Source organism: Bactrocera tryoni, unplaced genomic scaffold (assembly GCF_016617805.1).
Source record: "Bactrocera tryoni isolate S06 unplaced genomic scaffold, CSIRO_BtryS06_freeze2 scaffold_7, whole genome shotgun sequence".
Classification (NCBI taxonomy): Eukaryota; Metazoa; Arthropoda; class Insecta; order Diptera; family Tephritidae; genus Bactrocera; species Bactrocera tryoni.
This window is the reverse complement of record NW_024396366.1, coordinates 8,994,903-9,009,242: the sequence shown is the minus strand read 5'-3', so window position 1 is coordinate 9,009,242 and position 14,340 is coordinate 8,994,903. Positions and strand designations below refer to the sequence as shown.

Below are 14,340 nucleotides of genomic sequence, written 5' to 3'. Positions count from 1 at the left end.
CTCATAGAACACGTATGGGAGTAATTGAAAAAGAATCTTAAAAACCATACAATTTCGTCAGTGGCCACTCTAAAAATGACTTTAATAGAAGAGTAAAACTAGATACTAACTACAATTTACAGCTAAATTGATCTCTTCGATGCCAAATAGAATGCAAGACGTAATAAATTTAAACGGTGGACCAACAAAATACCATATTTAAAGTTTCAAAACAAATGCATCGTATATTAAATATTAATAATAGAAATTGATTACATAAATATGTACTATGTAGCGTACAATGAAATACTATATGACGCAAAAATTTTGTTCGGTTTATACTTTTTCTATTTATCATTTTCATTCTGAACTAAAATCAATTAATTTGCTTATGAATTATGAGGGGATTAAAAACAGAAAAATTGATTTTAGAGTAGCGTACGATGAAATATGGCGCTGACTGTATATAGAGTGGGCGACAAAAGTCTACGTACGACCCATAGCATACTATTTTTACATTCAGCAATACATCAAAAATATGGGTCGTACGTAGACTTTTGTCGCCCACTGTATAATAAATGTAAAAATCTTTTCAAATTAAAATAATACCGCGAGCAAACCAATCCACTTTAATTTCAGCAATACAATGGCCGGCATGTACACAAAACAACACAGTTGTCCATTTTGTATGTACACAATTTCGTTGTTGCCGGTCTATTACCTTTCACTTCAATGAAATTTTAATATTTTGTTTGAAGTCAATTTTTTTATGCAAAAATGTAATAAGTAAATAGGTAAATACAAGCATTTTTTGTTGCGTCATGCGACCTACTTACATATGTCCATAGCTAAAACATTGAATTAAAATAGAATAATTTTTATACTCTCGCAACAATGTTGCTAAGGAGAGTATTATAGTTTTGTTCACATAACGGTTGTTTGTAAGTCCTAAAACTTAAAGAGTCAGATATAGGGTTATATATACCAAAGTGATCAGGGTGACAAGTAGAGTCGAAATCCGGATGTCTGTCTGTCCGTCCGTGCAAGCTGTAACTTGAGTAAAAATTGAGATATCATGATGAAACTTGGTACACGTATTCCTTGGCTCCATAAGAAGGTTAAGTTCGAAGATGGGCAAAATCGGCGCACTGCCACGCCCACAAAATGGCGGAAACCGAAAAGCTATAAAGTGTCATAACTAAGCCATAAATAAAGATATTAAAGTGAAATTTGGCACAAAGAATCACATTAAGGAGGGACATATTTGGACGTAATTTTTTTGGAAAAGTGGACGTGGCCCCGCCCCTACTAAGTTTTTTGTACATATCTCGGAAACTACAATAGCTATGTCAGCCAAACACCAAAGAGTCGTTTTCTTCAGGCATTTCCATATACAGTTCGAAAATGCAAGAAATCGGATAATAATCACGCCCACCTCCCATACAAAGGTTATGTTGAAAATCACTAAAAGTGCGTTAACCGACTAACAAAAAACGTCAGAAACACTAAATTTTACGGAAAAAATTGCAGAAGGAAACTGCACCCAGACTTTTTTTAAAAATTGAAAATGGGCGTGGCCTCGCCCACTTATGGACCAAAAACCATATCACAAGAACTACTAGACCGATTTCAATGAAATTCGGTATATAATATGTTCTTAACACCCTGATGACATGTACGAAATATGGGTGAAATCGGTTCACAACCACGCCTTCTTCCAATATATCGCTATTTTGAATTCCATTTGATGCCTTCTCTGTATAATATACACATTAGGAACCAATGATGATAGCAGAATAAAACTTTACACAAATACGGTATTTGAAAAATATGTAAATGACGTACAATGAAATCTCGATTATCACTTTATCATGCGAGAGTATAAAATGTTCGGTGACACCCGAAGTCTAGTGCTGCTCTGTTGGCGTCGGCGATGGATATTTTGATGCCTTCAGGTAGCAGCTCTACCTCCGCGGGTCTTCGGATCCGTACATAAAAATTTTTCGTACTAAAATAAAATTAAAAAAATTAGAATGTCACGAAGATGTAAAACAGTTGCTGAAAGAGACTTGATAAAAGAGAATTTAGTTTGTATGGGAGGTGGGCGTAAAAGTGGGCGGATATTATTGAAATTTAACACCAACATATATAATGTCATACAAATGCTATGTACCAAAAATCAGTGCTGTAGGTCAAAAATTAAGTTTCGCCTTATATGGGAGGTGGGCGTAAAAAAGGGGGCGTGATTTTGATTTTTTCATTTTTTTCTTGATTGGAATCCAAAACAATGATGTACCAAATGTCATTGTCCTGCGACAACTCCTTATATTTTTAACCGCAGTATGCACTAGCAGAAACTTATGTGCGCCGTAACATCTACCCAAGCATGCTTTTGCCTAAAAGCGTCTTTTCGCGACGATGGCAAAAGCTAAAAATCATAAATTGAACAACTTTCTGATGCTTCTTCACAGAAAGAAGTGAGAAAAGTGGCAACATAGCTGTTGTCGATTTATAATATTTGTCCATTCTAAAATATTTTTCCGTGACTCGCAAAAATCTGCGTCGATATGTATGCAAGCTCATACATATGCATACATATTTACGCTAGTTTGCTGGCGAAGCTGTTACAGCGGCAAGGGAAGCGGTCAATAGGCGGTCATTCGTTTATTTTTTTCGGCCCTGCTTGGATTTTCTATCATCACACAAGTGCTGAACCAATGAGCGCGACAGATATTAGAATACACACGTTCTTAGGGACACAGGTATTGAGGCAGCTGCACAACTACATAACTGTATCCCTAAGAACGTGTGCATTTTAATATTTGACAGATGTCGCTTGCAGTCTGTCGTGCTCAATGTGTTCAGCACTTGACTCTTTGAAGAAATAATATACATATGTATGTACATATGCATGTGTCGTGGAGCGTGAGGTTTTTTCGTTACGGAATTTTTGGATTCGGTCCCCGCGCTCGAGGCCCGCGATAGAAGCTATGCAATAGCTTAGAAACAAAAAAAGTTGTCTTTATTTAAAGTAATTTAATTAAAATTTTGAAATTTTTAGTTTTAAGTAAAAATATTTCAATAAAAATATCATACATATTTTATAAAAAAATAAAAGAAGTCTTTATTTAAAGTAAAATCATTTTGGATTTGATTCAGTTCACTGTCATGCAAACCAGCAATTGTACATATGTATATACAGTCCACGACAAAAATATATGTATGTACATATGTATGTAGCACATTTGATTTTTTTCATTTTTTTAATTCTAATGAAACATAAATACTTTTTTTTTATTATAAGTATGCATATCTTATTTTTACAATAAAAGATAGCAACAAAAAAGAAACAAACGTTAAAAAAAATCTTAATTTTATTCAGCATAAAACAAAACCACTTCTTGTGGTACGACAAAATGATAGCACATTTATAAATATAAACATAAAATTAAAGTGTACGCAAAATTTTTATATATTAAGCGGGGTTTAATAGTGTGTGGATCCTCCTTGGTTTTTAAAACTTCAGTGAGACGATTGACTTAAATATTTTTTTAACGAATTTTTTCGGAATCGAATTCCATTTTAACACAATAGCATTTTTCAGTTCCTCATCGCTAGTGTATTGTTTATTTTCTGCATAAACTTGTCTTGCCAGATATCCCCAACAATTTTCAACAAGGTTGAGGTTAGGTGAACCAGCAGGCCACTCTAAAATTTTGACATTTTTCTCGTCAAAGAAAGATTTGACTACACTTGCAGTATGCACAGCCGCATTATCTTGCTGGAATATCATGGGATACTCTGTTAATTGTTGTCCCCTATTCACTACTTCATTACCAATCAAACCGAGATAATTTTGGCTGTTCATTTTGGACGGACCAAATTTTATTTCAGTTTTCCCACGATAGCCTATTCTAGCCCAAATCAAAACACTTCTTTCTCCATGCTGGCGGCGACTAAGAAAAAAATGTTCCTTTCTCAAATCGTAGTAATAGTAAGACCAACCATCTGGGCCATCTAAATTAAATTTTTTCTCATCTGTAAAAAGCACACGACGCCATCTTTTCTTCCATTTTATATGACTTTCAGCTAACTTTAATCTTGCTTCACGATGCTTCGCTGAAAGTGGTGGTTTTCTGAGCAATTTTCGACGTTTTATGGTATCGGAATTTTTCAAAATTCTTTGTAAATTTGCTAATATTTGTTTTTACACCAGCTCTTATTGCGATTTGTTTGGCTGTAAAGTGACAATTCGGTACAACACGCAAAATTGCTCTTTTTTGCCGAGGTGTTACCGCTTTTGGCCGCCCACTGCTACGCGCTTTTCCGTAATTTTCAGGATCGATAATTTAGCTACAATAGCTGATGCTTTAATGACGGTTAAACAGCAACTAAACATGACTATACTAATTTGTGCTATCATTTTGACGCGTCATAAACAGTTATTTTCTTAGGCAGTCGTTGCTTTGTTTAAAGCAATGTACCGTTATGTGCACAAAATCAAGCGGACTCTTGTGACTACAGATACTACAGTGAAAAACAAACTCTTTGCACATGTTTTGAAGAGAAAATTTTGCAAAAGTTTAAATGTGCTATCCTTTTGTCGCGGACTGTACATGCATATGTACAGTTGTATAGTAACGTTGGCACGACAAAAAATAGACATACAGTTTCTCAAGAAAATGTTTTTACAAGCAAAGAAGTGTGCCTTTTTTCCTAAATGCTGTTAATTAAGTAAATAAATATAAAATGTTTCAATTTTTTACATATCATATATTTATTCAGCCCTATCACGCAATCCATCGTAGACTGTTTTTTCGGGAAAGTTACGAAACTGCTATCATGCAATTCGAACAGTTCCGAAAGTAAGTTCGAAATTCGTAGAGTTGCATTCACTGAATTCACTCGGAACGGAAAATTTGTAATTTTAGCGGAATTTTTGTACGACAGGTTTGTGCTAACGGAGAAAAAAATTTAAAAAAGAAAAATGTAAGTTTTAAATTAAAAATAAATATGTTACAGTTTGAATTCAATTAAAAGTTTTAATATTTAATATTATCAATTAAAACTTTTAATTGAATTCAAACCATAACATATTTGTTACCAATAAAATAATGTTTAATGCGATTTCTGCAGGTCCAAAGTAATTACCACCAAGCAACAATATGCACTAATGGTTGAGCTGTTACAGCAAAAACCTGAAATGGCGCAGGGTTTTACCAAGTGCCCTACAGAAGAAGTGGCAGCTTTTTGGAACAATATGGCCCAAGAACTGAATAGTGTTGGTCCGCCTATCAAGGATATTTCCAGCTGGAAGAAGGTAATATAATAAAGTTGCAGATTTTATTGTTGTAACAGGATAATTTAAAGCTTGTTTTTTTTTTTATTTTGTATTAGGTATGGCTTGACTGGAAGGCCTATATAAAAAGGAAATTAGTTGAAAATAAAAAGGAGCAGTCAGCTACTGGTGGCGGCAGAAATAGGAAGCACCATTTCAATGAATTGGAGGAAGCGGTGATCACACTAACGGCATTGCAAACAAGCACAAGTGGTATTGAGAATACAGTGAGCATCGGCTTACCTATTGTAGCCGCCGTGGGCAATGAGACAGAGGCTGACGTATCAATACCATCAGTGACCTGCAGTCCAGCACTGCCTAGACGTACTACTAGGCCACCGGAAAAATCTACAGCCGATTTAATTAAAGAGCAATTTAATATTCAAAAAGAATTTCAAGAAAAGATTATTGATAAGTTGGACGATCTCTCTTTACGTATGCGACGAGTAGGCAGAGCATTTCGTCCACATCGAAAGGGTTGCACTTGTCCCTCAGTGATTTTCGGTGAATTTTTAGATCACGCCGACTTCTCTCACGTTATTCCTCAAGCAACATAAATAAAAACATTAGCGAATACATATTTTGTTCGTAAAATCAATTTGAATACAAACGATTTCATTTTTATAAATCAAAATTTAAATTTTTTCTTCTACACAGCTGATTTCGAAATGTCAAGATTCAAAGTTAAGTCTGGCAACAAAAGTTTCGAATTCACATGGATTCAATGATAGCAAATTATGCGTATTCGTAGCGGACATTCGTATTCGATGGATTGCATGATAGAGCTGATTAAACAAATATTTATAAAACACGAAAACTGTCGAAAATTTCTGAAAAACAACTGGAAGTTTTGTATAAAAAAGAAAATCAGGGGTGTTGTGGTATCTGATAGTTGTCGGAATCAGAATTGAAACCGATCAAAAAACGTAGTAGGTGTCATGAATTCAGATATCATTGGTTTCATATTCGAAACAGAATTTGTATCGGATTTGGGTGTCACGGAAACCAATTTTATCGGTTTTGCTATCAGAAACAAAGCAAGAAGATAGTCGCTCACAGATTTGAAATGTTAGCTAAGAAATCAAGTCATTATATTTTTTCGAATCAATTTATCTTTATTTCTATAGAGGAAACAAAAGTGTAAAACACGAAATGTCTTAATTATGAGTTTTTGGACAAAAAATCCGGATATTTAAAGATATTAGATTTACAAAACGTAATAAATGTAATTTAACACCCAAATGCGTCCTTATTCGTTAGATAAATGTTATCTCTTAAACTCTTTCTTTAATTCAGAACTCATTAAAAACTTTAATAGGATTGCTACCAAATGTATTCATTTGCATGTTTTGTTACATTAGTACACAGCTGATTCGAATATTGGTTTTGTGTGTGTTCGAAAAGACGGAAATCCAATCAGATTCTGTGACACCAATGAAAATCAGAATTGGTTTGAAATTCTGACAGCTAAGCAATTCTGTCTTGGATTCCACAACACCCCTGAATAATCCATTAATTTCAGTGTCAAGAAAATGTTTTTACATAAACATTTTAATTAAACAAAAATCGGTAATGTATTAATATAATTAATTTTAATATTTTGTGTGTTGACCTCCAGAGTCGATAACGGCCTGTAGTCTGCTTTTCATTGATTTAATTAGTTTTTCTAGGTCATACTCGCCAGGAATTTTCTCCCATTCTTCATTAATATACCGTATCAATTCATTTCGGTTCTTCGGATTTCTTTTTCCTACCTTCTTTTTTAACTGTACCCACAAATTCTCAATGGGGTTGAGATCAGGGCTCTGAGGAGGTGCGTCTAATACTCTACCGCAGTTATAAAGGAGCCAAGTTCTTACGTTAAGCGCCTTATGTTTTGGGTCGTTGTCTTGATAAAACTTAAATTTATTTCTTTCGAACTCAAATTTAGACGCACTATTTCGTAAGTGGGACCGCAAAATATTTAGATATTGCGTAGCATCCATATGACCCTCAATGTAAACAAGATCTCCAACTCCTTTGCTAGAAATACAGGCCCATACCATCACGGAAAGCTTACCGAACTTAACAGTTGGTATAATATTTTTTTTGGTTCAAGGCTGTTAACATTTTAATTAAACCCTTTAGGACCCTCGTTATAATAAAGCATAATGTTCGTTTCGTCACAAAAAATAACATCTTCCCAAAAAGCATCGCTATGTAAAATATGACTTGTGGCGAACGACTGGCGCTTTTCTTTGTTTATTTGTGACAATAGCGGTTTTTTTCGTGCAACTCGTGAGGAGTACTTATTTTTTAGAAGTACTTGGCGAACAGTTTCATGCGATATATCAACACCAGACTCCGATTTAATCTCATTTGCAATAGCTCTTGTTGATATTTGGGGATTATTATACACTTTTTTTTATTATTCGGCGCTCATTTCGGGCAGATAGTTTTTTAGGCCTCCCTGGCGAGTTACGCAAATCCAATCTTCCGTCCTTTTTCGCACGATTAATTATATTATAAACAGTTTGTCTGCTAAGGGAAAATGTTTTTGATATAAGTATCTGCAACACTTTCCCCGTCATAAAAACTGTAATACACTAGCTGAATTATGTCACTGGCCACTCTATTACCCGGCATTTCAAAAAAAAAGTACTTTCTACATTTTCAACGCAATTCTTCAATGCTCACTTCAACACTAACTTTTAGCTTTATCGCGATGACGCGTCGCTGTCGACGGTACTTTTTTCATCAATTCAAATTCCTAGGAATCGAAACATTTTGCATTTCTACATAAAACGCTGTTTGTAAAAACATTTTTTTGACAGTGATCTAAGTGGCATATTTTGTTTTTGTTACTGTTTTTTTATATTCTTTACAAAATTTTCGACAGTGCTTATGTTATATGACTGCTTATGCATTACATATATGTATGTAGAGTAAAAAGAAATGTGATGCCGTGGGACACCAGGTAGGAACGAAGTTCCTTCGGATAATGTAGAATCGATATAATTTGCAAAAAAAATTGTGCTTAATTTTATGTAGGTTGCCCTGATTTTTCTCTCAAATTTCGCTGACTAGTTTTTTATTTAAGTACAGATAAGTATTAAGAAAACTCTACTGTCGTCCTACTGCCGTCGGCAAATTTAGGAAATATTCAAGTTAGCGGGAACGACAACTGTCGGCCTGCAGTCGTATAGTCGTGCAGCTGTCAAAATAACAGTGTCCATAAGAACGTCTGTATTTTAATATTTGACAGATGTAGTTTGCAGTCTGTCGCGCTCTATGTGTTCCGCACTTCACTCAAAACTAATTTACATACTCCACAATAATGTTACAGATTTTCATTCCTAATTATTTTGCAAACCTAAAGGTAGGCTATAACTAGCGATCTTACAGTCTTTTTCTTAAGGGTTATTTCTTAAGGGGTTTTTCTTACGGTTTTGCTATCACTTTTTTTTCAGTTAGGTCCCGCAGCAAAATCCTTATCTTCTCCAAGCCTGCCGTAAGGGGATTCGTTCCAAAAACTAAAGAGCTTTTAACGACTTAATTTACAACGGAAGAGTCAAATCTAACATTTTTGGGCTTGTAAAAACATTTTCTTGACAAATTGTATGTATGTACATACAGTTGATCTCCTGTTTACACGGTTTTTTTTGCACGGTGTTTTTGTATACCTCCTAGTTACCCTTTTTACACGGTTTTACTTTTTTTGCACGGGTTTTTCATTTTAGTTATATATTATTTTTGCAATAAAGTTAAAATTCTGAATCTATTCGAATATATAAAGATTCATTATTAAAGCAAATGCAACTCTCAATTTTACGTACTTAAAAATACACTGCTGTTATTGGATGTTAAAGTAAAGAATTGATAAAAAAGGTAAACAAAGAAATGTCATAAGAAAACACAGCGACATGGCGTCCAAGCGAACAAAATTAAATTTAAAGGAAAAAATTAGAATTTTAGATGAATTAAAAGCGGGGGAAAAGTTTGCAACAATCTCAAAGCGTACAAATATAAGTACATGAAGCAACAATTCGTACCATAAGGAAAAACGAAACAACGATAAGAAAAGTGGTTTCAGCCGCGTGCAAACATATCGACGCAGATTTTTGCGAGCACGGAAAAATATTTTAGAATTGACAAATAAATAAATATTATAAATCGACAACAGCTATTTTGCCACTTTTCTCACTTCTTTGTGTGAAGAAACATCAGAAAGTTGTTCAATTTATGATTTTTAGTTTTTGCCATCGTCGCGAAAAGACGCTTGTAGGCAAAGACATGCTCGGGGAGAGGAGGAATATGCAAAAATAACTAGGGGTTTCACATAGTCTCATAAAGCGATAAGTTATAACGATCCAAAACATAGCGTTCAGAGTTGTATTTGCGTAAACTTATTTCAGTATGCAATGCACCAACAAATTTTTGTAACTAGTATACAAATTTATGATTTTACGATGCTTAATGACACGTTGCGAGTACCACAAATGTTACTAGCACTTATGTATGTATATTTTATTAAATATTCGCGATCAAAACTTCAAAAAATTTTATTAACGTATGGTATTTCTCAATGTTTAAGTAATTTTTTTCACATTTTTCACTTTGTACATTGAAATACACACTTTAAACATTGAAATAAGTTCAAATTTGACCTTTATATTGTTGTTTTTTGTTTAAATGTTTACAGTAGATTTGAAGTAAAAAATGTGCATAAAGTGTGATGAATGTAGTGAAATAGCTTGTTGAAATGCTCCAATTTTTGGAGTTTTTATTTTAAAGGCGAATATCTCATAAACTATCCGTTTGCGGTAGCTATAGTCCCATATATTTTTTTAATCAGAAGGACTTCCTCTTTCAAACGGTACCTTCAGATCGCTAGGCCAAAGATATCGGAATTTTGCCATTTTACCCATATATTATATACATATGTATATACAATCACATGTATAGGAGGCTAATTAAAAAATTTAATATACATACATATGCTTTTAGGATATGACGATGCACCTAGGCATTTGTGGACGGCTCCACTGCCAAGGAGAAGATGCTGCATTAGCAGCTGCGTGGCAAGGCAGGCGACACTCTTCGAATTCCCTAAAAGGGAAGATGTTCGACAGAGTTGGGCAAAGGCTTGCAACATAGTCGCATCGCCTTCCGATTCCCTATTTATTTGTCGCAACCATTTTGAAACAGAGCATGTCACTAAATTCAAACTTTTGCCTGGGGCTTTTCCTTGTTTAAGATTAGAGTCAGCACTTAATCATAGATCGTCTAGCGATGACTCTGATTGGGTATGCCCGTCCGTCACTAGAACATATGTCCGTCCTAAGGTAGCTGTAGGTGATAGTGAAGAGAACGACATAACTTTGATGGAATTTGAGAAATCTTCCATCCTATAAGAAAAAAATATTAGGATTATTATATTATTCATTATATTTTTCGATCCGCGCGTTATTATCAAAATAATGCGCTGAAATTAAATAAAAAGGTCAAAGAGTTAGAAGGGGTTATTGAGGATTTAGAAAAAAATATAAAGAACTACAAAAACGTGCAATAGTTGCGGATGAGAATTCCAGCCATCATGCTATTACATTCGCTAGGATGGTCGTCTCAAACCACACTTTTTTAGTGACAATGAAAAGACGTTAGCACAAAATATTAATTATATGTCCACCAAATCTTATAGTTTCATGCGTGACGATTTAGGTTTCTCTTTACCGAGTAAAACTTCTCTTTTGAGATGGTGCCCCATTAGGTTCATATGTCGTTCCTGGCTTCGATGCCAATGTCATATCAAATTTAGGCAAAATCGCCAAAAATATGTCCGTTCTAGAACATAATTGCGTTGCGTTATGAAATCATCATAAAGTCCGACAACTTATAATAGAGCTAGGGATATTATTGATGGGTTTGTAGGCTATGGTAAGGCGATCGGGAAATGAAAATAGGAAATATGTAATTGTTGTTTTTTTATAGTAAAAGGGTTAAATTCAAGCTAGAAATATGTGTATACTATATTTCCAAATGTGGACTTCTTACTCAATTTGAAAAAAAATAGCACAGCACTACAGTCCATTGGACTTAATGTTAAGGCTTTAGTCTGCGATCAAAGGGCTTCAAATTCTTCCATTTTCAAATCAGTAGGAATTAGTGAAGAAAAAAAATGTTAATGTTGTCAGATGAGCTATTTAGGGATCAAAGGGGATTAGATTTTATATTCCTTGGGAAGTTGAATTAAGATGCGTTTTTGGAAATTTTTTTTTTTATAGATTCCGAGCCAGTCAGAGTATTAATACCCATCCGACTGCCCATGAAATCCAATATATTGTATGTCGTCTAATATCTATGAAGATACTTAGACAAAATTTTGAGAATAAGCGGGCAAATTGCGAGGATGATGATGATGTTAATTTAGATTGGAATTTAGGCCCCGAAGATCGTCATCTAGATGTGTAGGAAATCTATCAGGAATATAAGCAACTCGGTTTGGAATCTTTTTGTTATTCCAGGCGAAAATCTCATCTGTGCGAAAAATTACAAGGATGACAGCGGTTTAAGGCTTGTCAATCCTAGTGATAGGGTCTTCGAAGTGTGTCGTCTGCAAATGATGTGGTACGTCAAGCTCTTCAACGAATATGCTCATCATTCCAAAGTTCGTTGTCTAATGTTGTCCGCTATACAACAAAAAACCGAACCCAACAGTTTGATCAAGCCGATGAGTGTTTCGCCCACAAAATAAAATTATTAGAATATTTAGTGACAGTACTGCCCTTTAAAAATTCCAAGTGGCTTGTGAAAGGAGAAGTAATTAGGGAACGACATCGGAAGCGCCATGAAAAAATAAAAAAAAACCTAAAAATAAGTTGCAAGTCAAAGGGTTCTGGCTATCGAACATCTTAAGTGCCCTGGAGACGATGAACTAATTGCGTCAAACCTTTTAAGTGTGTTGGTGTCGTCGGCTCCCGTCGGCTACACGAACGCTACACCGACTCGTTGTCGGCTCTGTTTGATCAAAATCAAAAATTTTTGATATGTCTATTTGACGGACGATAATTTGATCGTCTCCACTCATGTTTGACAAGCATGACTCATTTGCAGTGAAGATTTCAAGCGAAGAGGACATACTTGCAGAAAAGTGTAGAAAATTATGTTACTCACAAGCCAAATTACCGCCACTCACCTTGGTTTAAGCGTTGGAACGTCTGCGGTTATCAGATACGTGTAGGCGCACGGATTGATCGAGAAAAGAGGCTCGGCGCCGTCCCTTTTGTCCACCATGTTTGGTGTCCTCGTGTGTGGTGTAAAAGGTGTGGTGTAGATGATGAAGCATTGAGTTGGTGTGTGTGTGATGAAATGATGACGTGTTGAGTATGGTGTGTGAAGTGCGGAATGGAAAAATGATGTGTTGAGTATGGTGTGTATGTGTGGGGTGTAGTTATCTTATATAAGATGGGGGCGCAGAAGCTCATTTAACCAAAGTAAAGTGCGAAAAAAGTGAAGTGAAATAAGTGTAAAATTTTAAAATAAATAAAATCAAATCAAATATATTAAAATAAATAAAGCAAAATAAAATAAAATAAATAGTAAAATAAAATATATAAAGTGAAGTAAAATCGAATAAAATAAAGTAAATAAAATAAATAAAGTAAAATAAAATAAAATATTAAAAGTAAAAATGGAGAAATCTTTAAATGAACAACAATTTATGCTACGATTGATGGAACACTATCAAATTTTAGAAGGATTGTGGAACACTCGAGTGGAGGCCTGTAGTAATCGAGAAGAAAAGAGGAAGCAGTACCACACGCTTCAAAAAATATACCGAGAACAGTACCCAAAGGCCACAGTCGAAGACCTAAAAAAAATTAATATTTTGCGTACGGGTTTTAGGCGGGAGAAACAGCGATTGGCTGAATGCCAAAAAAGTGGTGCGGGAACTGAAGAAACCGAGTCAAATTTGTTCTACTATGCGCATATGCAATTTCTAAATGATGTGGAGGCACCAAGCACATCAAGAGTACTACAGGAAGTAAAATTCTTAAAAAACGTATATTTCAATAAACTTTTATTTTTAGAATATATTTATAAACATAAAAAATATGTAGTTAAATTTAGAGTTATGCATACTTCGTTTGCCAAGAAACTGCCCCATCGTTGCTAAACTATTCTGCAAAAGTCTCACGAATTTCTTTAGCTTTATTTGTAGCATTCCGCATTTGTATGCATTCCAGTGCATTAAAATGTAAGTATATCTTTACGCCATTTTCCAATAACCTAATCCCCTGAGCTGGTAACTTCATTATCAATTACATAAGAGTCAAACCACGTCAACTTGATCAATGTTTTTTCATCACTTTTAGAAATCTAATGACATTTCTGAAATTCGATAGCTTATATCAAAATGAAAAAACACTTTAAATAGTTTTTCGAAATTCTGCGCCGTTTTTTTTATATTCAATTTTTACTAATTTAGCAACATTTTAAGAATAAATGCATGTCTCAGGACCTGTTTGCTATAAACGAATGAAATTTTTTTTGAATATCGAAAACTGTATTTACTTTATTTTAAAAATATTGAACGTGAAATATTCGAAATTTAAGTAATTTGTTAATAACAATTGTTTAAACAATTGAAATTTTTTATGCTTTCTATTTGAGCCTACAATTACAGTGAAAATTTTACAAAACATACTTTAAACATCCATTTTCCATATCACCCAAAGAAAAAATTTGTATTTTTGACTCTAAGAGTCAATATCGCATTTTTAGACTCACCATACACTATAGCCAGCGAGCTAGTGATGGACACGATGCTGACAGTGCCTTACAGAGCGCATTATGAATGATGATACTCTCCATGATTCAAACAATTGTAGCTCAAAGTCGACAACTTCTGGATGTGGGGCATATAGATGGTGCTTATTTATTATAATCAGTTCAAACAACAATAACTTTTAACATAGCAAAACGAAAAATACAATGTTACACATATGTGTGGTGTACAACAGATAGACGACACGCTACAAACT

The 14,340-nt window shown here is 34.4% G+C and overlaps 1 protein-coding gene across 1 annotated transcript; it reads left to right on the top strand.

Moving 5' to 3' along the window:
* Window positions 1-5,222: 5,222 nt before the first annotated feature.
* Window positions 5,223-5,874, top strand: LOC120781586. Its single transcript, XM_040113821.1, has 2 exons — window positions 5,223-5,299; window positions 5,377-5,874. The coding sequence occupies exons 1-2, from the start codon at window positions 5,240-5,242 to the stop codon at window positions 5,872-5,874; spliced, it is 558 nt and encodes a 185-aa protein (XP_039969755.1). The 5' UTR covers window positions 5,223-5,239.
* The last annotated feature ends 8,466 nt before the right edge of the window (window positions 5,875-14,340 follow it).

Bases quoted from the DNA above. Each gene is read 5' to 3' on its own strand.
- LOC120781586 (XM_040113821.1), top strand. From the start codon at position 5,240: ATGGCCCAAGAACTGAATAGTGTTGGTCCGCCTATCAAGGATATTTCC. The intron at 5,300-5,376 runs GTAATATAATAA...ATTTTGTATTAG, and splicing joins ATATTTCCAGCTGGAAGAAG to GTATGGCTTGACTGGAAGGC.